This window comes from Paramormyrops kingsleyae, chromosome 15 (assembly GCF_048594095.1).
Source record: "Paramormyrops kingsleyae isolate MSU_618 chromosome 15, PKINGS_0.4, whole genome shotgun sequence".
Classification (NCBI taxonomy): Eukaryota; Metazoa; Chordata; class Actinopteri; order Osteoglossiformes; family Mormyridae; genus Paramormyrops; species Paramormyrops kingsleyae.
This window is the reverse complement of record NC_132811.1, coordinates 12,949,713-12,973,662: the sequence shown is the minus strand read 5'-3', so window position 1 is coordinate 12,973,662 and position 23,950 is coordinate 12,949,713. Positions and strand designations below refer to the sequence as shown.

The window sequence follows — 23,950 nt, the reverse complement described above, 5'->3', positions numbered from 1 at the left end:
CTTTGGTTCTGTCCCTGACTTTAGCCTTTCAGACCACAAAAATAGCCATTTTCGTCTTATAGTGTATAAATAAAGTAAATGACAGGGTATTGAACGTATTTCTATACTACTACATGAATCTGGAAGAGTCCTGAGTCTAGGGAGTTATTCTTGGCTCACAAATCCAAGTGTTTTGTTAAATTTTGACTTGTTTTTCTGCTCAGAATTATGACTTTATATACAAAAAGCTGTAAAAGTTCCTGCACTGTGCAATTAAAAGGAGCCGCTGGAGCCATTTGAGGAGACGGGGGCAGGTCTGGGCTGTGAGGAGCCCAGTGTATCTCTAACATCCCTGACTTTGGTTCTGCAGGAGGAAATGGACAGTAATCCCATGGTCTCATCACTGCTCAGCAATCTGGCCAACTACACCAACCTCACCCAGGGGGTCATCGAACACGAGGAGGAAGACGACGACGAGGGCCAGAGGAAGCAGACTGTCAAGGTGGGCGCTCTTGCTGTGGTCTTCTGACTCTTTCCTTTTTGAGATGGCCAGATGCAAGTTGTCTTGTCCAAGTCTTGGGCGTGATTCCATACCTGAAATTCCTCTTGAATACAAAAAGCTTAAGCACCATGCAGCCTCTGTAAAACTGCTGAAACCACTTCCGCATTGTAACTTTCCCCAGTTTTCCCCAGCGAGAAAGCAGAGAGCAGCAAGAATGTTGTCCCTCCATTAGCAGCCTTGCCCATTCACTTCTTTTTCATGCTGGGGCTTCTGGGAAAGGCTTCCCACATGAGAGGTGCTGGCATCTCCATACGACTGACATGCAACTCGCTTCCCCCTGACATGTACCTCCAAGCCATACGGACTGGGTCATGTTTCGCTAAGCATTTTGAAACAAAACATGCAGGAATTAGCATTAAATTTCTGCTGCTACCCTGCAGTCTTCCCTGGCTTTTTGCAGTTCATTGCAGATTGGAAGGAGGGGGGACTCAGAGACTCTGATATCCTCCTGAGATCCGGGGAAAGTTATTAATATTGATTAAAATATTGATTTGACAGGAAGAGGAAGTTGGCATGGTCACACCCCGCAGATATGGTGTGATATATTAAAGCCCTAACTGCCCTCTTTAAGGAACAACAGGACTTAGAGTGGCACGTATAGAATGAGAAATATGAGCACAACACAATGTCCTCTACAGAGGACATTAAAGAATTGCTGGATCTCAGAAGTATATAGCTGCTGTTCCTAGTAGCTGCATACAATGAAAGGAGGTGTCATTTAACTCTGCCACATTGTCATAGTTACGGTAATCCTGCATTCGATTATCTCTCGGAATTCGGAAATTCCGAGATAAGTGGCATCACGTCCGACATTCCCCGTTCGAGCTACCACATCTCAGAACTAACATGGCTGCCTCCATGAACACGCTGTTGTGTGTTGTTGCTTTATATTTTAGCAGATTTGTATTGAGATTCTTTTTTCTGAGAGACATACAAACAAGAAATACGAACTAGTCAAACCACATTAAAAGCTTTTTAAAATATGTTAGTACATTCATAGCGATATTCTTTTTTCGAGAGGCAAACTACAAACAAACAAAATACACTAACAAGTCTGGTAAAAATCTGATATTGCATGCTAGGATACTGTTTACGGTCATGAAATGGTATTGTCTAAATCGAACACGTTCAATTACATTTATAACTATTAATACATTTAACAAAATAAACATTTAAAAATATTTATAAAATGGAATTGTTGTTGAGTGTGTAAGCCGCCATGTTGAACTGACATAACAGGGGAAACTCAGACAAGAAAATTCTGTCCGACATCAACATCATAAAAAGGCATGTTTCCGACGGGAAGTGATGTTTTTCATGACGTTTCGTGATGTTTTCATCCGAGTTCTGACTCGGACAGAAATAATCAAACGCAGGATAATAGTACTCCTGAATACCCTGTTGTATTCATTGTGTGGAGAGCTCTGATCGGCCAGAGAAGAATCGCTTTTCTGAGTAGGGAGTGAATATAACTTCTCGAATTGTTTCATAACAGAAGCACACAAACAGTACTACTCAATGACAACTTTACTGAATCAACTGAGCAAATTAGAAGTGATGCCTTGTTTAAATTTTAGTTATACATTTTGTGAAATTCCACAATTGTGAAAATTGTGAGATGTTTAACTTAAATGTAATTGTAAGCACTATATTTTGTGGTGACTGGTAGTTTAACTACCAGTATGCATCAGACTGTGTATGTAAAGTAAATATTTTTCTAAATTGTACTAAAATTGTAGTTTAGCTCTGAAGTTGTACACAAAAGACAAAACATCCAGTCATTCTAAGCAACCATTCGGCTAGTTGGGATCCTGGGAAAAGCAGGGCTAAAAGGAAAGCATGCATTAAGGTCAGTCGAGAGTCAGCAGTTTACCTGTGTTGCACGTTTGTGGATATTTTGAAGGAAACCACACTAGCTAGAGGAAACCCATACAAACACAGCAGAAAAATAAAAAGCTAAGTTTGCGATACATGGAGCCAGATTCAAACTGTGACTTGCCAGGTCACTGCAGACCTTTTCAAATATTTGTTCTTGGTTATGAGGAGGGTCGTTTCATCCTGACATGGATATCGTAACAGATATTAAGGGGATAAGGTGTCACTGAGATTGGTCAATGTTCTGGGCTACAAATTACATACTTTCCCCTTCTTTTATTAATTTACAAAAGAATGTGTTTTTCTGTCCCCCTCACCACCACAGAGCCCCCAGATGGGCACCTTTATGGGTGTGTACCTGCCCTGCCTGCAGAACATCCTGGGCGTCATCCTGTTCCTCCGGCTCACCTGGATCGTGGGCACGGCGGGCATCATGGAATCCTTAGCCATCGTCTCCATGTGCTGCACATGTGTATGCCGTCTTTCCCTTACTCTTTGTGTAACCTCTATTTGTCACTGTAGCTGACCTGGGCTAATATTCATTTTACTAATACTTTACTAAATGTTAAAGAATGTTTGTTGCAAATTTGACCCATCATTTACTTTTCCATTTACTTTCATTTAGCAGACACTTTTGTCCAAGTGAGGCAAATAGCACATTACAAGCATATGGCTGTCAAGGAGTTTGCCGAGGTATAAGTGTAGCTAGGCTGAGCTTCCAATGAATGCCCAGGTTCGAGTGTAAGCAGTACTGTAACGAGAGCTACACAGCGTCTTCCAACAAAGCGCTAATTTTCTCTGTGTATTTGTACGTGTGCTTGAATGGCTGGGAGTTCGTTAGATGTTGATCCCCAGCTAAATGTATAATGCCGCTTAGTTGATTACACCTGGCAGGGAAGTAGAAGTAATCTTCAGAGCTTGAGTGTTTGCACCACCATATGCTATTTATAACACTAGGACTCAGTGGAAACTTGCCCCCTGGTGGACATCATATGCCCTTGGCTTTTAGATTAAGTGCATTCTGTTGCAGTGCTGCTTTCACAAAAAAGAGACAACTGATTCTCTTAAAGCTTCATGCCAGAATGCATTACTTTTTGGAGAATGGCTTAAAAGTTTATGCCTGTGACCGAAAGGCTTGCTAATAATCATCCTTCAATCTTTCGATTTTCCTGTTAGATTCTTGCAGATCTATTCCCTTTTTTCATTTTAATTAGTCCAAAATAGTAATTAAGGGCATATCTGTATTTCTACAGACACTCCTGACAGCCATATCAATGAGTGCCATCGCAACGAACGGCGTGGTTCCCGGTACGTGCTTGTTATTGGTTTATTGTGGGTTTACCTCTGATTTTCTTTTATATTTATGTGATCCCATGTTCACGTTAACCAATGGTAATGCTGGCAGACTGACACTTATTTCTATGTATTTTTTTTAAAGGGATTTCTAGCTTGACTCCTTTGTGCTTTGCAGATAATTTACAATATATGAGTTTTGTTTACATGTCTTCCCATGAGTTAAATGGATAGATGCTCAATGCAAGTATCTTGCTGAAAGCTGCTTTCCAAAAGAACATCTCAGTTAAAAAGCATACAGGGTTATTTTCAGTGATTTCGTGTCTTTTTTTCGTGTAAGTTTTTTTCTAAATGTCTTTTTCTAAGTATCTTGCAATACCTTTTACGTGACTCATGTATGAGTGTGCTTTTTCCGAAAAATTTAATCAAATGATTTTATTGACTCTGATCTCAAGTTCTGAGTTAACCAGTAGGAGCTGAATGTATTAAGATATCAGAGATCACTTATACCTCCATTATGAATAATGGCTTTTCTGGTTCCTGAGCCTTCTCTGAAATGGAGACATTTGTGTCTGTTCCTCTCACAGCCGGTGGTTCTTATTACATGATCTCAAGGTCGCTGGGCCCTGAGTTCGGTGGAGCCGTGGGGTTCTGCTTCTACCTGGGCACCACCTTCGCTGGCTCGATGTATATCCTCGGCACCATTGAAATTCTCCTGGTAAGTCTGGCCATACAACATCTAGCTGTTTTTCATTGTGGAGTGAGGTGTGGTTTCTGTTTGCTGACTGACTAAAAGCAGAAATTCATGGCATTTGTGCATATTGTGTGGGAAAGCATCCAGGAAGGGGCACATCTCTGCTTTTACTTAAGCACAAGAGCACTGTGGTCTGCCGGATATTCATGAGTATATATTGATTTACACACATAGCTTTTCTCCAAGGCAACATAGGGGTCTGTGAAAATAATGATCATGTAAATCAACAGTGAGGATCAGCACCAGCATTATTTTATGACATTTTTCATGTAGTATTAAAGTTCACATGACCTCCCATTAGAAGGTTTTGGGAAAAGGTCCATCAGACAGTTTGAGTCTCTCCTCCCAGACCTACATCGTGCCCAGTGCAGCCATCTTCAAAGCAGAGGAGAAGGAACAGGAAGCTGAAGCCTTGCTCAACAACATGCGTGTCTATGGCACCTGCTGCCTTGCCCTCATGGCCCTCGTGGTCTTTGTGGGGGTCAAGTACGTCAACAAGCTGGCCCTGGTCTTCCTGGCCTGTGTGGTGCTCTCCATTCTGGCCATCTATGCCGGCGTCATCAAGACCACCTTCGATCCCCCTAACTTCCCGTGAGCTTGCGGCCCATGCCCAACATTTTCTCCTCTTCTGTAATGTTTACGGTGTCTTTGTCGCCATCATGACGTTTATAGATGTGTGACTGAGCCTTTAACATTTTTGGTGTGTTTCAACTTTTTAGATAGTAAGGCACTATGGTCACAATAGTATTTTTTTTAACTGAATTGTAACCTGAAGCTCATTTGTGGAATTTAAATTTTGCAGTTTAAAGTTTGTGGCTCTCCAAAGACTCCAAAGGCTTTGTAGTGTTAGGGTTAAAAACTTTAAAACATCATAGAGAAACAGAAACTTATCTGTGTACGTGCAGAATTCACCCTCAGGAGAGTCACATTTATTCCCAGAATCAAACCAATGTGACGTTAAGTCCTCTTTGGTTAGTTTCCGTTTGGAGGCATTTGATGATTGCCAGGACGTTATGAAATGCAGAATTTGCAACAACTGACATTCGTTGTCCCTGCAGGGTCTGCTTGCTGGGAAACCGCACTCTGAAAAACCACAACTTCGACAAATGCCTTAAGACAGAGGAAGTAGGCAACGGGACGGTAACTACCAAGCTTTGGCAGCTCTTCTGTAACAGCTCAGAGCTCACCGCTGCCTGCGACAAATACTTTGAACTCAACAATGTGACCGCGATCCAGGGCATTCCCGGACTGATGAGTGGGGTCATCTCAGGTGAGGAGGATCCACCTCAGTCCAAGGCACATCTGGATCGGTTCAGGGAAGGGCCTGACAGTCATACAAATGTTAAGTTATGGACATTAGCTCATTTAAGTTACGCTCACATTACCAGGCTGAAGTGACTGGTGAGTTTTTGCCTTAATGCGACACAGACTGTTTTCAGGGCTGTGTGGACATAGAAGTCTAATCTTTTCAAATCAGATTTGAGTAACTTCTCATATGTGGTCCTAGATTGGAGACGTATTCCAATTTGTGGCCATATGACATGAATGAAAATGGTCAGATTTGCATTCTTCTGATACTATATGCATGAGAAGAACATTTTTGTTGTTGCTGATGCAAATGACTTGAGCAAAAACATATAAATGTGCGCATACTTGCCATTTCAGAGGACAGATGTGTTCAAATTGCAGTTAAATACTGGTCACTCTAGCTCTAGAAGAACAGGACATTAGGTGGGGAGCACTGGATGCGATGGCTATCTTTCTCAGGGCATGCAGGCAAACGCTTTGGGCACAAATTCACCTAACTGCATGTGTTTCATTAATATAGTCATCAAATATCTTTCAAAAATAACAAATAACAGGTAACAAGACCCCAGACAAATGTTTGCATAATAAGATGGTATACTTTGTAATATGGTTCTGGGTATTTTTTTATTATTATTTTTTATTCGAAATGGTTCCTGCAAGTTAGGGCTTGATAGAGGAGCAGTATGTGCCTCAGTGGGCTAAGCCTCTGTGCCTGTGATCAGAAGGTTGCTGGTTCAAGCCCAGCCTGGCCACCTCTATGGGTAGTGCCCTTCGTAGCCTCTTGTGGAGAGAAAGATGGGGGAGGTAAAAAGAGACTTTCCCCTCAGGGATCAATGAAAGTATGTATTATTATTATTACTCAGAATGGACACCGAGCACTGAATGAAGGCCTGACTGGGCTAATTCTTATTCTAATGCTCGTTCCCTTCCATTGACCTTGAAGACCTGTGGTCTTTCCCATCTGCATGGCCTAGTGATGGAGTGACTGGTGACTCTCCACCTCTGTGCTGCAGAGAACATGTGGGGTAGCTATGGGCCCGTGGACACGCTGGTGGAGAAGAAGCACTACCCGTCCATTCCTGCTGCAGACTCCTCCATGGACATCAACCTGCCATACGTGTCCAATGACATCGCCACATTCTTCACTCTCCTGGTGGGCATCTACTTTCCTTCTGTCACAGGTGAGAACAAACATTCGTATCTTATCTCTGGTTGCAAAGGACTCATTTGTCTCTGTAAGGCACTGGTATGAACAAATATTTTATCTTTAAGTCTGGTAAGAAGGTATTTACCTCACTTTGTCACTGGTAGGAATATATCTTTTTGCCTCTGTGACTTATTAAAAAAAAATGTTTTTTTTAATCTGTCACTGATAACTGTACGTGCCGGTATCTCTGCAAGAGAACATTTATCCCTTGCTGTGATGGGTAAAATTATATCTCTTATCTCTGTGGCTCTTAAAAATAAGTATTTTATGTCTGCTTTGATAAGCTCAGATGAGGTAGCCTCCATTTATGGAGTTCGCTTGGCCCCTCGGGGTTTGATGCAGCTTTCCACCCAAAGCAAAAATGTGAGGTTAGTGAGACTGGTGTCTGGTAATTGCCGTTAGCGTATGACTGAGCGTGAGAGAGTGTGTGAGGGAATGTGTGCACAGCCTCACACCTCATGTGAGGGAATGTGTGAGGGAATGTGTGCACAGCCTCATACTGTACCTCATGTGAGGGAATGTGTGAGGGAATGTGTGCACAGCCTCATACCTCATGTGAGGGAATGTGTGAGGGAATGTGTGCACAGCCTCACACCTCATGTGAGGGAATGTGTGAGGGAATGTGTGCACAGCGTCACACCTCAGGGCTCAATTACTTTTTACCAAGTACCATCCAAGGTCCGCTGCATTTGCCAGCTGGGGGTTATGGGTGTGTCGATGATCATATTTGCGGGGTGGGTGGGTGGGTGGTTGTGTGCGGAATGTCTGTATTGCTCGAGCCAAACTTCTGACTCTCGTGGGTCATCATCTGGGGAACCCTGATATAAAGTCCACATTAGTCCACATGCATCTTCTGTTCTGCTGTATTTCCTTCCGGATGCAAACTGGAGTCGTAATACTTATCCGTTCCATACCAGATAAGTCGTTACAAATGGTGGATGGATCTTTCTTGTATATTCAGGCAGATAATACATATACCATAAACATACCACACACACGCACACAAACACACACACACACACACACGCGCGCATGCACATATATATACAGATGAGAGCAAAGCTTGGAGTCAAAGTGAAAGCCATTTATCCAGCGCTCCTTGAGCATTTCTGGGGGGTTAAGGTCCTTGCTCAGCATTACAGTCAGTGCCCAATGATGTCCAGTCCATGGATTTCTCAGCACCCAATGGGCCTGTGTCTTAACATAAGCCGGCCTCGACATGCTGGAAATGATGCCCCCTTGTGTTTGTTGCAGGCATCATGGCCGGTTCAAACCGATCCGGAGACCTGCGGGACGCCCAGAGGTCCATTCCCATAGGAACGATCCTAGCTATAGTGACCACGTCTTTGATCTGTATCCTTCAGCGTGTGGAGACAGTGATGCTGAATGTGATGACATCACTGGGAAAATAGCATAGTGGCGCAAATGACAGTGTGTGGCGCTGTGGGGAATCCAAGCGCCAAGCGCGGTGCCCTTTGACCCCAGAAGCTGTGTTCTCCTCAGTAACCCTCTGCAGATATCTCCTGCGTTGTGTTGTTCGGCACCTGCATCGAAGGTGTGCTTCTGAGAGACAAGTAAGCCTTGCTTTTCACATTTTTTGGTGAGATGACATCTGTGAATGATTATACAGAACAGTTTGTGAGAAGAGAAAAGACAACACAGCGTCTGTCTTCAGCACATCGAAAACATGCAGAAAAACGAGACCTGCTAAAGAATTTGAGATACATTAGATGTGAGTCAGTTGCTGTTAATTTCCTTTGATTGGTCCCACCCTGTGGAGGGAGCTGGAATGGTTTCCCTGTCTTCAGCACATCGGGCATTTCATAAACACACACACATACACACACAGCCGTTGCATGTTAAAGGGACGTCTGTCCTGTACATGAGTATGATGAGGCTCGGTCCGGCCTGGAGTTCTATAGACACACCATTGCATATCCATTTTGTCACTTCCAGTGGTAGCTTTTGCTGCCCTATGTCCAAATAATGACAATTAAACAGCTTTTGAATCAGTGTTTTACTTTTGCATGTGTACATCTGTGCATGGACAAACACATGTATGCACGCGTGTGTCCGTGTTGCAGGTATGGAGACTCCGTGAAGGGGAACCTGGTGATCGGCACTTTGTCCTGGCCCTCGCCCTGGGTCATTGTCATTGGCTCCTTCTTCTCCTGCTGCGGGGCCGGGCTCCAAAGCCTCACAGGGGCCCCGCGGCTCCTGCAGGCCATTGCCCGCGATGGCATCGTTCCCTTCCTGGAGGTCAGGCTCTGACACGCGCACACACACCCACACACGCATGTACCTCGCAATGTCTCCATGACTGAAGCCACCTTGGCCGCCCACCTCCAGGTTTTCGGTCACGGCAAAGCCAACGGGGAACCGACGTGGGCTCTGCTGCTGACCGCGGCCATCTGCGAGAGCGGCATCCTCATCGCCTCGCTGGACGCCGTCGCCCCCATCCTCTCCATGTGGGTACTGCAACATCCTTTTATGGGAGTGACTTTGCTCATGATTTCGGTTTCCCTGTGGTGCTGTGGAGCAGTTGGTCGTTGGGTCATAACCCACTTTTTTAAACGTTCGACCAAAATTTATTCCACAAGAAGTACAATCTTCATGCCTTTTTCAGAAATTGTACAGTTTTTATCATTCCTTTTATTGTTCTTAATATTCTTTCTCTGTAACATCTTTTGTTATTTCGTGGGAAAAGTGTCTCAGTTTAATTCAAAGGTTATATGGCGATCAACCATCAGGTAAAAGCCTTCTTTGCTTTTTCTTTGAAATTGTGCAGGTTCTTCTTAATGTGCTACCTGTTTGTCAACTTGGCCTGTGCGGTTCAGACCCTGCTTCGTACCCCTAACTGGAGGCCCCGCTTCAAGTTCTACCACTGGTGAGCCGTTTATTCACGTCAAGTTCCTCGTATATGAGGAGATCCACAGGGAGGGCTCCATCCTTGGCCCTGAAGGTCACACCTCAGTGCTGTACGCTGAGCCACCAACCTGGCCGTAATACAACAGAAACTAAAATCTAATGATGCGTATACTCAAAGCGGTGTCACCAATCACCAAAAATTGTATATATGGACATTGATTTTCCATGGTAATGAATACTACCATAAACGTCCAGTTCATGCCATTTCAGACTTCAGCTGAGCTGAAACTAGCTTTCTGAGACTTGGGGATACAGCCCCCATTACGGTGGAGATAGCCCCCTTCCCCCCTTTCTGGTTAGATGCTCTGAACCCTCCCCTCCATCTCATACCGCATGGTACATTCCAAGGATCCCAGCAGGCTTTGTGAAGGAACCGGGTATCAACCTTCGGCCTGAGTTTTTGAAGCCAGCCAAAACTAGCATTTTGTTTAATTTATGAGGCATTTAGGGCACCCTGCAGGCTTTTTGGGGTTTCTCCTCGAGAGCTGTATGGCTGTCATGTTTCCCCTCGTTCCCACAGGGCCCTGTCCTTCCTGGGGATGAGCCTGTGCCTTTCCCTGATGTTCATCTCCTCTTGGTTCTACGCCCTGGTGGCCATGGTGATTGCCGGGTGCATCTACAAGTACATCGAGTACAGGGGGTAAGAGGAGCATCCCCATACAGCAAAGCACGGGTTGGATTTATTTTATAAAATCTGATTTTCCAGGAGAAAGAGGAGGGGAATTAATGCATCTGAATCCTTTGAGAGCACCTGTTTTTATTCTTGAGCTTTAAAAGGCTCTTAACTATTGAAGATAATGAAAATGATGTATTTTATTTAAATCGCCTCATTTTTTTCTCAGCATTTCTTTTTGGTATGTTTAAAATAAGCACCATTTCACTGATTTCACTTAGTGTGACATCCAGGTGATACTTATAAGTAGATCTCCTCTTGTTGCTCTGGTAAGCACATGTGCTGTATGTGCTCTCTTGGAGTCCAGCCTGCCGACGATGCCTGATGTCATAGCAGCCCCGCCCTATCTCTCATACGCACACACACACACACACACACACACACACACACACAGCAAGCTCATTGCTGCCCTCTTTTATCTCCAGAGCTGAGAAGGAGTGGGGTGACGGGATCCGGGGCCTTTCCCTCAACGCTGCCCGCTACGCCCTGATGCGTCTGGAGGAAGCACCACCGCACACCAAGAACTGGAGGTGAGGCGTGGAAGGCGTGAAGCGTGTGCTGCTCAGCCCACTGTCAGGCAGAGCCCACCATCAGGCAGAGCCCACTGTCACACAGAGCCCACTGTCACGCAGAGCCCACCGTCAGGCAGAGCCCACTGTCAGGCAGAGCCCACTGTCAGGCAGAGCCCACTGTCAGGCAGAGCCCACTGTCAGGCAGAGCCCACTGTTCCACACCCCTCTCCGTCCTCTTGGAAGTGATACAGCTTCTCCTGCCATAATTTCCAGATTTCACTCTCTGCCTTTGCGAACGTCAGCATACTCCTCTTATTTCCATGAATTTATTACACTATTACTTAGAATTTATCTCAAAGTTTAGGGAATTGCGTAAATTAAGCCATCAATGCAAAACCAGTGCAGCCCATTGTTTCATTCTATTATAAATTGTCGCCATGGTAATCTGGGGATGGCTTTATTGGTTTGTTTTTTTATCCTGGAGGCCTATGAAATTACTCTGCTGAAAGATAAACCCCCAACATAGGAAGCTGCCAGACCCGCGCATATGGAGACTTTGTGGTGGAATCGAGGTCACACAAGCTGTTCCTCTCCGGCCCAATCCCGCGCCGGGCCTCTCCTGTTGATATCGATTTGTCGGGCCATCTGGTGCCCTTCAGCTCCGGCCCTCCTTCCCGTTGCATTCCCGGTGTTCCCTAAGCCTCTTACGGAGGCCGGGTCACTTTCAGCTCAGCCTCATTTGGCCCAAATTATTCCTGTCTGCTTTAGCTGAATCTCCTTTTGATTTATTATTTGGGCAAAGAATGCAAGTTCAAACAACTGTCTCAGGCTACCCCAGTAAAAATATATTAGTGGCTTGATTTCTGTTTAAAATGCACGACCACAGGAAGCTGGCTTGGTTCAGCTAGGCATGAGCAGGAAGCCCATCTGCTCCTCTCTGCTTTCAGTTTGGGATTTTAGGATTTCAGCCCAGTAAATATGACTGGGAAATGTGTGCTCCAGCTGGGGAGGGGGCCTTCACTCTATTGGGGGTTTCCTGAGGGGCTGCTGCTTGTTCCCTGTGCTCTGCAGTAGCGGTGGTGCACCATCATCATGTTGTATCCCCCTCTGCACCCCCCCTTCCCCCTTTCCACTCTCAGGCCCCAGCTGTTGGTGCTGCTAAACCTGGACTCAGAGCTGGCGGTCAAGCACCCGCGCCTGCTCTCCCTCACCACCCAGCTAAAGGCTGGAAAGGGCCTCACCATCGTGGGCTCCGTCCTGGAGGGCACATACCTCACTAAGGGGCTGGAGGCCAAACGGGCCGAGCAGGTGAAGGAGAGCGCATCCCGGGGGCAGTCGGCTAGCTTATTTGTTGCCGTCTTCATTTACATTTCCATTGTTCCTAAACCGGACTAAACTGGTCTTAATAGGCCAATATGTGTGTGAAGGCTGCCCCCTTCTGGTAAACTAGCAGAATGCCTCATTCTGCCAAAGACAAGAAACTGCCTAGGACAGTTTTTGTATTCTTAAATATTGAATGATAATATTAGATCTTTTTATTATTTCTTGACAGTTGGCTGACTTGTCAGTGATGAGGGATTATTCTGTGTTAATCGTTTAGATGTTTCTGTGCAGTAGTTGGCATTTACCAGCACATTTGGGTGCTGGTGGTGCTTCTCATACTGTATGATGCACTAAGGAATTCTGCAGAAACTAAGATCTCTTTCTGTTCTCTTAACGAGAGGCTTTGCTTTCCCCACATTTTCACCAGCCCCTAGTCAGACAAAGGCAGAGCACAGAATTCAGCTGTGAAGGACTTCAATAGGCTTTCGGAAGACCAGGATTTCAATGCAGTTCTTCATTGTAGAATTTTACCACAGATTGTAGTTGTGTCGTATTGCCGATGGCCTATTTATTCATGTGTGGCTCTTCAGCCTTATTAAATGATGTGTTCTTGGTTTCTGTACCCTACCCATGTGTGTGCAGAACATCAAGTCTACCATGTCCACAGAGAGGACCAAGGGCTTCTGCCATGTGGTGGTGTCGTCCAATATGCGCGACGGCTTCTCCCACCTAATCCAGTCGGCCGGCCTCGGTGGCATGAAGCACAACTCGGTGCTGATGTCTTGGCCCGGGAGCTGGAAGCAGGGCGTGGACCATGCCTGCCTGACCAACTTTGTCGGTGGGTCTCCTTTTCTTTTCTGTCGGGTCAGGTGGAACGTGAGTGAACGATTTGGGGGCCAGGGACTGGAATCCATGTCCGATTCGTCCTACAGAGACAGTGCGGGAGACCACAGCCGCGCACCAGGCTCTCCTGGTAGCCAAGAACGTGGACAACTTCCCCGCCAACCAGGACCGGCTAAATGAGGGGACAGTGGACGTGTGGTGGATCGTGCACGACGGCGGCATGCTTATGCTGCTGCCCTTCCTGCTACGGCAGCACAAGGTGGGTCTCCATGGAGCCACGGGCGTTTTCCGGCTAGTGGGGCGCCGCTTAGCCAGTTAGCCAGCCAGCCTACCAGGCACCTCCCATCTCTGCACCGTCTGGTATGTAGTAGGGCGTAATGTCCCCTTCCCAACCCAGTCCAAAGAGTTTAGAGCAGGGGTGGGCAATCTTATCCGCAAAGGGCCGGTGTGTGTGCAGGTTTTTGGGATAACCTTTATGTCAGCTGTTCAAACCCAGGTGTGAGGACTCTTCAGCCAATCAGTCCTCTAATTAGTGACTTAATTAGGGAGTTGCAGCGAAAACCTGCATACACACCGGCCCTTTGCGGAGAAGATTGCCCACCCCTGGCTTAGACAAAGGACTGAAGAGCAGATTTTCAAAACTCACTCATACATTTTCAAGAAAACTTCCGTGTGCTTAGTCAGTTTTTTCGAAATTTACTGAAAGTTCATTGGATTATAGGAGGACTGAGTGAGTTTTGGTAACCGTCTCATCTCGAACATTGAGTTTTGGACATTTGTTCTTCAGTTACCAGGAGGGTCAGCAACACATGGCAGCAGTGGTTATTGATATACAGCCCAAAGGTTGTGGGTTCAAGTTCCTTGAGAGCCACTTGGTGACACTTAGAACAGTACTGACCCGGATCTGCCCAGTAAAACATCCAGCGCTGTATGTGAATGTGAACAGCTGTGTCACCTTGGGTGACAGCTTTGACAATGTGTAAGGTCAAGGATGGGCATCGCACCATTTGGGCTGGTAGTGTTAAGTAAGAGGCTGTCTATGCCGTAGGCAAGAGCTGGGAGCTCATCCTAGCCTGGAAATAGCTGTATTGAGCTGCAGACCCCTATCTCCTGGGGAGCCAGGAAGAACATAAAATTCAGCTAATTCCTGACCTGCTTGTCATCCTTCCCACCAGGTCTGGAGGAAGTGCAAGATGCGCATCTTCACCGTGGCTCAGATGAACGACAACAGCATCCAGATGAAGAAGGATCTGCAGATGTTCCTGTACCACCTCCGGCTGGATGCTGAGGTGGAGGTTGTGGAGATGGTAAATGACAGCCTGGTGTCTTTCTGTTTAATCATCCTGAACACCGTGAACCAGTGAGTCTGGGGGTAAGGCTCAAGGGTCTGACCAGTGGTGTTTAGCAGACAGAATGGCATGGTGGTAATTGGGTTCCTGCTGAGATTGAATGATCAACTTATACATTTCGGTCAGCTGTTGTTCTTTTGTGTAACCCAGCACGATAGTGACATCTCAGCCTTCACCTACGAGAAGACTCTGGTGATGGAGCAGCGTTCCCAGATGCTAAAGCAGATACATTTGTCTCGGACTGAGCAGGAGAGGGAGGTACGTACAGCAGCTTGTGGGTGACGTTGGCGAGTGGAATTCATATAGATCTTTTTGGCAAACGAATGAATCAATATGAGGCTTAAATTTTGCAATAATCAACAAAGTGTTTGATCACAGGGTTTCAGTTCTTTCATCTTTGCCTGGCAAATTACCGATACAGAAATTGGTTTTACAAGTTATTGGGTCACATTATTGTTGACTTTACTTTGCCTGTTTGGTCATGTGGAGGGGATGTCGGGGGGTGGAGGGCTCAATGAGCAGAGTTAGCATTAAGAGAGAGAATCGGAGAGGGGGGGCGGCGAGGTTGATGTGACAGCGACCGAATGGAAACTTGCGGACTCTCCGCTGGGGGGGGATGGTGCAGATTCAAAGCATCACCGATGAGTCACGCAGCTCCATCCGGAGGAAGAGCCAAGGCAGAGAGCGGGCCTCGGGCCGCGGCCAGCGGAACAGCGTTCGGGAGGACGAGGTAGTCCTGTCCCCCTCCCCCCGCTGCCGTGATGCCTGCCCTAAGATGAAGTGGTTTCTAAGCAACTCCAAGGCAGATGCCCTTAGAGACAAGCTTCCCACTCCCCATCCTCCCATCACCATGTTAGAAACAGCCGTGCCCCCCCCCCCCCCCCCACCCCAGCATTGTCATCTCTCCAGTAGTATTTCGGAACCCATCAGCTGGTGACCTGCTTGCTTCTGAATACCCAGCACCCCTCTGTAAGGCATTCTGTTCATTTATTAGTTCACCTGTTCCACAACTTCATTGCAGGAATGTGCCTGTGCATAAGTATACTATATTTTAACTGACTGACTGTGGCATAAGTAGTTCTGTTAAAGCTTTGAACTCGTCACCTGTATCGTGTGAGTTCACATTATATGATGTCTCCCTATGTACACTAGCTGCAAAGGAAGCATTTGAAAATATTGGATTCAAAGGCTGAGGCTGCTTGTAGATGGATCACTGACATCTTGAGTGACGAATTGTTGCTGTGCTTCATCTGCCATTTGGGGCCATTTCTTGTGTGTTTTCCTCCATTGGCTGCAGCTTTTCAGAAATACCTTTAGTTTTAAGAGGTTTCCTCAGCTCGCATGGGGATAGACTCCAGTGGCTTCTGTGCCAGACCTAAGGCTGGTGATGTGCCCTCAGCCTCTTCTGTATGTGGCACACATCGCTGACCCCGACCCCGCCCCCGCTGACCCCGCCCCCGCTGACTCCGCCCCTCAGGCTCAACTGATCCACGACAGGAACACGGCGTCCCACGGCTCGTCCCACGACTCGTCCTACGACTCGCCCAACGCCAAGAGCGATGCCACCCCCGACCGGGTGCACATGACCTGGACCAAGGAGAAGATGTTCAGCGAGAGGAACCGAAACCGCGAGGTCAACGTGGGCGTGAGGGACCTCTTCAACATGAAGCCGTGAGTGTCTCCCTGCTCAGTCCTGCTTCACAGTTCTACGGCACCCCCTTAGACGATGTAATGGTGCGCAAGTACTGTGCATTTCGACCAATCAGATGGTGGTGGTGGTTTGACCACGCTTTCACCCCTGCTAACCTAGTAAGCAGGGCCATGTTAGTTTTGGTACAGCTCGAGTACAGCTCGGGTGTAGCTTGGGTACATCTCACATAATGTACAATGGAAACAGTCTCCACACTACAGGTTGGGTATGGTTTGGTTCTTGTTGGCAGTAGAAAAGCACCACAAGTTATTCTTCGAATGTTTTCCTGAAGCCTTCGCTGGCCCCTTTCTGTGCTCACACCTGTTCTCGTGGCCTTTCATAAAGGGTTAAACACCATAGGCTCTTTAAAAAGGCTCAGAATCTTCAGGTAGCATGAAAAAGAACGGGGAGCATAACGCCTGCAGTGGGCTGGACGCAGCTGGCATGGCATTGCAGGCTGACTCTAACGTCATTTGTGCGTAGACATGTCTAGCTGTGGTGTCCATATGCATGGCCTGACGTGGACACGTCCATGTTACTTTCACCAAGCATCTCATATTCGTACAAATCATCCGAGTATCTCGTGTCCGAACATCTATATGATTAAATATTTGTGTGTATCTGACAGGACGTTTTGTTCTTTTATGTGCTGAATGGTAATACTCCTACCTGGGTATTAAGTGAATACCATGTTGAAATACGGGGTTCCCTTAAAATCAAAATCAAGAAACTTAAATTGGAACTGATGGAATATATTGAAATCTAAAATACTGCAATCTGTATTTGTTGGTCAAAAAATGACGCATCTTTTCAAAGATGGACATCATGTGATGAAAGCAGGAACCCTAAAATTTTGCAGAAAACCTCTAAGTGTCTTTTTGTCGTTTTGTTCTGTCTTCCTCCTTCTAGAGAGTGGGAGAGTCTGTAAGTCACATTTCTCTTTGTCTATGCTGTGTGTGTGTGTGTCTGTGTTTGCGTGCGTGTATGTGTGTGTGACAGTGCTCATGCTCATGCTTTTCATAGCCTTGGGTTTGGCCACGAGGGCTGACCGGGGGATTTGGGAGTGGCAACCAACCTCCCACTCAACCCCCCCCCCCCCCCCCCGCTACTGTCCTGTAAAAACCCTTTTCTTCCCAGCTGCAACTGCATGTATGGTAGCATTTGTGTCGTGGGGTATTCAGCACTTTCCACTTTTCCACCAAACCCCCTGAAATGGGGGCTGCCTCGTGGTCAGGAACACGATGTCATAGCAGAGGGGGGGGGTTCAGGTTTGCTTACCAGAGCTTTTGAGTGATACATCATTATCAGGCAGGCTTAGCCAGGAAGGTGCCCCTTTACACGGCATGTGTGCCCAAAAGCTTTGTGGCTCGCCGTCTGAATTATGAATCTTTTCATGTGTTTTACACCAGGCCATATTCTCTCAACAATAAAACTCATAAGTTTGTTCCAAAATAGCCTGTAATATGACACCTATGTTAAGGATACATAATTGACAGGCTCGTGAGATAAACCAGTTTTCAGTAGAGAAGCTTCTAAGTGAATTCTTAAATTAGATGTGCTTCAAGGACATTCCATGCTGACGACATGAAATTTAATTTGCCAATCCAGCTTTTCTGGCTCTTTGCCCAGCAGAAGCTCCTCTATTTCTCTCTTTCTCTCTCTGTCTCCCCCTATTGGCTTTGGCTGGGAATGGTGCTTGCTTAACATATTATGAATGCTGCTTTAATTGTCATTGAGCTGCTTCAGGCTGGGGGCTCGAACGTGGGGGCACTTTTTCCTCGACGTTTTAAAAGAGTGCTGAAGCCCCGGGGGGTTGGGTTCAGTGTAGTAGTTTATAGATGTAGCATTAGGATTAGCGCTGACAGCTCTACTTGACCGGACCTCACTGCTGGCAGAATTATCAGATGGGGAATGTGCCATGTTACAGCGGGGGAGATGCCGTCACAGGCGTTCTCCTCTGTCTGTCCCCTGTCTGGTGAGATCTAGTCCAGTGTCGTCTTCCCGGGAGTGCCCCTGAACACGCGCGTGGGCTACGCTTTGCTGCAGGAATCAGTCCAACGTTCGCCGGATGCACACTGCAGTCAAGCTGAACGAGGTGGTGTTGAACAAGTCCCAAGAGGCCCATTTGGTCCTGCTCAACATGCCGGGGCCTCCCAAGCACAGAGGTGGTAACGAGAACTGTATCCTTCCTTTTTACTCTGATAAGCGTGTCATGTGACTGACCACTCTGTCTGATTTATTATTATTCAGTTGCCAAGTCGATGTCAAATCCTCACAACCATATAGACAACATTTCTCCAGAATATTCTATCTTCTGCCTGGGTCTCCATTCATCCCAGTTGCATGTTGATCGTTGTGATTATTGAATTCATTCTTCCTCTTTGTCATGATTGCATTCCACGGATGGGAAATACGTATGATTCTGGGACCGGTCAGTCACCGCTGCTGCTGTACACACATCATTAGCACGATAAGTATTTCACAGATCCTTTTTAAACTTTATAGACACATTGTATTGGTGAACTTTTGAGACTGGTCAAATTTTGAGACGAATCACTCCAAAGAAGTGAAAGAAGTAGGAATTAAATGAGTGTGATGAGGCCGATTGTTGTCATTCCGACAGTATCTAGTTCCATCGAAGTGACAGTCTGTGCATGTGTCTGTTTCTAGGATCATGTGACTCTCACTCTTTTCTTGACCTGCTGCCTCAGACATGGAGTTCCTGGAGGTACTGGTGGAGGGGTTGAATCGCGTGCTCCTCGTGCGCGGCGGAGGCCGTGAGGTCATCACCATTTACTCATAACCGTGCTGCACAGTTCGGTACACCAGAGCTGCAGGGCATTATGGGAGGCCTATATCAAAGGGAAAGGGGTGGGGCCGGGTCTTCAGCATCACTGATGCGTTTCAGAACTGCAGGCTTATGACCACCTGGGGGTCCCAGCTGAGGACAGAGAGCAGCCTTTTTCACCAGCTGGGTAGCACACTTTCTTCCCCAGCATAGAAATTAATATTTATGGTTCCTTTGTATTCACTTCATTTTGTGTTTGTGTTCCTTTTTGAACACTCAGAAAAGATGTTTGTCATTAGGTTTATAAATTCAGCTGAGGACAACAGTGCAAATAAGAAGGTAGTCAAGTGTTATTTTTCTTTTTTTAAGTCAATGGAAAATTGGTCATAAGACTAAACAGAACATTGACCTCTGACCTGGGATGACCTCTGACTGTCCTCTGTAAGAAGTTTCATGTGTCACTTGTTCCTCTTTTGTCCAGTAGAGGACTTGTGCTTGTAGGGTTTAGTTGTGCTCGTGCTTGTGTTTCTATTTAATGGTATTTACCAGTACGTCTGAAGGCAATTTTAGAATGGCACGGTCCAGGCATGGCTGTCATGTGCTTTAAAGGTGCCCCACTTTCAGTTCAGTAATGTTTTTATTTTTTTAAAACAACAACATGAGGTACAAACACATCGTTTATTAGTCATTCTGGTTTGATACCCCAAATCACAATATCATCTCTATATCTGATGATTAGCAAGGATATATCAAAGCTAGGCACCAGGATCACATCCACAACATCAACACACGCTAGTCTTAGCGTTGAGGGGCTCAGGTGCCTTCAGCCTGATGGGGGGGTTGAGCCTGGTGGAGTTGTGCATGCAGTGCACACCATACCCACCGGCCTCTCCTGTAAGATGTGTGCAGATATGGGTAAAGCCATCTCACCGACAGTTTTAATGACAGTAATTGTCTGGTAAAAGCACCAGTCATCAGGAAAAAAGCCATAGTTCATATGGTAATGCTGGACCTCAGACATCGTGTGTTGTCAAGACTCATGGATTAGGCCATTGGCGGAAGAAAAACATTATGGGGTTGAACTTTTCAAATCGTTACCTCAGTCTCCAGTGAAGTATCATTTCAACCTCAGGCGACGGCCAAAGAGGCCAAATTTGAAGCCTGCCGTCCCTGTGGGGACAGAAAAAAAATGTAATCTATGCACCGTTATACGTTATGCGGTTGTGTCATTTTTATGTTTTAATCTGCATGTGTACAGCGGGCATGATCCTGGAGCTTAAAGGTGTTTGTGTTGTGGCGAAGGATTCGTTTTAGAGGCAAAGTCATGGGTGTCGGTTTTGACACCCACGCGTATTTGTTGGCCACCAGCAGAGAGAGACCGTCTCTGTTTCAGTCGAAGGGATTTTATCACAGCACTTTGGGTCTCATAAAACGCTTAAAGGCACTGGCTATTTTCGCGTCAAGCCCTGTGTCTTTGCAAGCTTGCGTATATCTTGCTTCACGGGAAGGCAGAAACCCCTTGCAAGTTAAACTTCACTACATCATGAAATACTACGTAGGCCACCCGTTTTGTTTAAGCTAATGTGTCAGGTCACAGGGAGCTTAACTAATCATACAGCTCTTGTAAAATAAGAATGAAGTAGGTTCTCCTCTGCTCATTATGGGGGACGACACCAAGTTGTGGTTGACTTCAATCCTGGGAGACAAAGATTAATTTGTCAAATATGGTGGAAACAATTAGCTTATTCAAATGCTTAGCATCTCAGTTGGAGTTGAGATTTATGGCCTCCCACAGGAAAAAGGACTGCAGGAATGGTGAAACACAACGGCTGCAGTCCACCTCAAAATTACCCACAATGCCTCTGCACACCTGAGAAGCCAAGTTTCTCTGTAAAGGTATTCCAGGGTGGATTAGAGACACACGCAGAGCGCATATAAACTAGCTGGTGAAAACCAAAGATTTAGACCAATTGGCTGTCCTGGTGCAGTGGAGATGTCTTTTCAACCAGCAAACACTAACTGTGAAGCAGTGCATGTCTGTGTTACTAATTTGTCAGCAGAGGGCTGAATTTGACCCTTGTCTAGTCTCACCACAGGACTCCACATCAATGAGAAAACTCTTCATTTGTGGGTTTTTACAGCTGTAAAGAGGCAGTTTGTCTTGCCAAAACTGGCCCCTGATCTTTGGATTACATGTGAAATGTAACATTTTAGGTCTTTAGGCGTCTTAATTGTGTACAGAAAAAAGTGCCAAAAACATTTAGAAGGAACTGTGGAAGGACACGCCTTGTATGAAGGACACGCCTTGTATGGACTCACCTGGAACATTAAAAAACTAAAAGATCCAACCTGACAAGCTGCTTACTTTCTGCTGTGTAAAGATTGGGTGATGTGATGGCAAGGTGCATTCTGAGAAATATAGAGGTTCAGTTAAGAGGTTTGGTCTTCCTTCTTTACTGAACTTCCCAGTGGGAATGTGCCACCATATCACGAGTTCTGGAGTTTTCTTAATGGATAATGAAGGGACTGTGTTTCTTGGCCTCCTGTGAACTGTAGCCCTTTTTCTCATTCATGAATTAGCTGAAGCCCCCCCCCCTTTAACAAAAAAACCAAGTCAATACATGTTTTCAGCAGAAGCCTTTGGTCATGAGGTCATCACCATTTACTCATAACTGCAGCATGGTTTGGGACCCCAAAGCCGCAGTGCATTTTGGGTAACCTGTAACGAGGGGGAAGGGCTGGGTCCACCAGGGGTGCCAGAGAGCAGCCTTTTCTACCAGCTGATTTACAAGCACACTGTATCTTCCTGCACAAAAATCCAAATTTATGGTTCCTTTGTATCCACTTCGTTTTGTTTTTGTGTTCCTTTTTGAACACTCAAAAAGATGTTTAGGTTTATAAATTCAGCTGAGGACAACACTGCAAATAAGAATGTAGGCTTGTGTTGCTGTTCTTTTTTGCCTGTTTATTACAAGACATTACACGTGTGTGGAAGAATGCTCTGGTCATACCCCTAGACAAGCGGACCGCTTTTGACATAGGCTGCAGATAGTACCCCGCAGTAGTCATTAGTTACCACCAGGTGGCACCAGTATAACACTCATGAGCCAGGCATCTTGAGGGCTCCTTGACAATGAATGTCAGGTTTTTTCGTTGCTCTAAAGCACATTTTATTTGTGTGCTGTCTGACTAAGGGAATTTCTCCCTGTGTAGTTCCACACCTTTGAGCATTTCTTAGTTTTACGATATATATTTTTTTGTAACCATAACATTGTACTTTTTTTAAAGTATGTTGTGAACAAAGTGTGGCTGTTTTTAGGGCAGGCCTGATGTCCACCTAGATGTTTTCTGACTACATTTATTTCAAAATATGCGCTTGTGTCATTTGTGGTTATTGTGTGTGCAACTATTTGCACGTGACTTCCTGTTACTTGCCATGTTTTTTTTTGGGGGGGGGGGGGGGCGCAGTGGGGTAACGTTTGAGAGCTCTGGGTATCGTTGTATTTACACATGCTGTCCCCACCTGGAGCACTGTGCGAGCAGGACTTGCTGGTTCATCTCACCCAAGGAGAAGACACAGAACAACCAGGACAAAGGGAACAAGTTACATGTGTCTTTTGAAGGAAATTGATCGATATGTTTTTTGTTTTTTTTTTTACATGTTCAATGTGTTATCCACCAAAGATAACTTATTTGTGGGCCTGTCACATATAACAAATAAAAGGGCACTTAAACTAATCAGCTCCTCCTTCTCCAGGATGCTTTTCAAATGTTCTGGTGGTAAAAATCAGCACTTAATATATAAGAGAATGGTGTGATCTACCTCATAAAGGGAATAAGGGGGGGTTACCATGCTCACAGCCCGTACCGGCTGCGACGGTGGTTTGGGGGGGGGTTACACAGCATGTTAACATGCGATACCCCCCCACCCCCCTGCTTTCCAGTGAGTGCATGGCTTTTGCTGTCCATTCGTTATCCAAACCGGCTTCTGCTCGTTGAGCTGAGGGGAGGGTGCCGGCGGCTGGGGAGGCAGTACGTTAAGATGCACACTTTCGGCGGGAATGGCCCTTTTAAATGGAATTTGTGCCTCTGAGTCATGAATAAAGTGCTGAATGATACCGGACCGAATGACCCGGCTGTTATTGGACAAGCACATCCCCTGCGCAGACACCAGTCTTGGGCCGCTATGGCATCCGGTTGACACACCATGGTGTGGTGAGGCTACAGTGATGTCACTTAGCCGCTCCTTTGAAACACTGGCATAAGTGACCTTCACCAGCAGAGGGTATGGAGATTTTGCCTGACACTGATTCCAAACAATTAACTACTGACAACACTATTTATCTTCACACGAAGATTGTAATTCTGTTACAAGGTAGCTGAACAAAACCATTACAAACTGCATTACAGCCGTGTTGCTTCTCGTGAGAATGCTTTGTGCCTCTGTCTAGTCATTAGTATGCATAAAGAGGCAAGACTGAGCAGTTTTAGGTCTAATACTATAAAGAAACAGGGACAGATTCCATAAGATGCCCATAAGAGCGAGAAAACCCCAAGAGGAGGGTATGGTGACCCTGGCAAAGGGCTGGCAGAGGGAGCAGGAGAGAAACAGATTTAAATATGACATTTTGAGATTTCACAATTTACTACAGCAACACTGAAAATCAAAGGAATGCAGCAGAAACATTCAGATCACATTCAGATCTTAGCTGTATCTGGTGACATTGGTGGTGGAGGATTTCCAGAATATAGAAGTTTGGGACACTTGTGTTTTTCTTCAAAAGTACTCATGTGCTGCAAGAGGGTCAGCTGTGGTTTCACAACAATACCTGATGACCAGTGAAGTAGGAAGAAAGTGGCAGATGG

At 45.9% G+C, this 23,950-nt stretch overlaps 1 protein-coding gene across 12 annotated transcripts in view; it reads left to right on the top strand.

Moving 5' to 3' along the window:
- slc12a7b (solute carrier family 12 member 7b) overlaps positions 1-23,207 on the top strand; it is a 53,163-nt gene extending 29,956 nt beyond the window's left edge. For 7 of the 12 annotated variants that reach the window (XM_072699485.1, XM_072699480.1, XM_023804554.2 and 4 more), the window contains 23 exons: positions 350-481; positions 2,742-2,888; positions 3,670-3,724; positions 4,297-4,427; positions 4,813-5,054; positions 5,522-5,733; positions 6,785-6,952; positions 8,233-8,331; positions 8,495-8,552; positions 9,063-9,237; positions 9,328-9,446; positions 9,767-9,865; positions 10,427-10,546; positions 11,005-11,109; positions 12,231-12,399; positions 13,057-13,252; positions 13,347-13,516; positions 14,433-14,564; positions 14,757-14,864; positions 16,084-16,277; positions 17,206-17,220; positions 18,343-18,476; positions 19,008-23,207. In XM_072699485.1, the coding sequence (XP_072555586.1) occupies positions 350-481; positions 2,742-2,888; positions 3,670-3,724; positions 4,297-4,427; positions 4,813-5,054; positions 5,522-5,733; positions 6,785-6,952; positions 8,233-8,331; positions 8,495-8,552; positions 9,063-9,237; positions 9,328-9,446; positions 9,767-9,865; positions 10,427-10,546; positions 11,005-11,109; positions 12,231-12,399; positions 13,057-13,252; positions 13,347-13,516; positions 14,433-14,564; positions 14,757-14,864; positions 16,084-16,277; positions 17,206-17,220; positions 18,343-18,476; positions 19,008-19,099 (3,072 nt within the window). In that variant the 3' untranslated portion in view covers positions 19,100-23,207. The other 5 variants (XM_023804556.2, XM_023804558.2, XM_023804557.2 and 2 more) reach the window with 4 other exon arrangements.
- Positions 23,208-23,950: the final 743 nt, after the last annotated feature.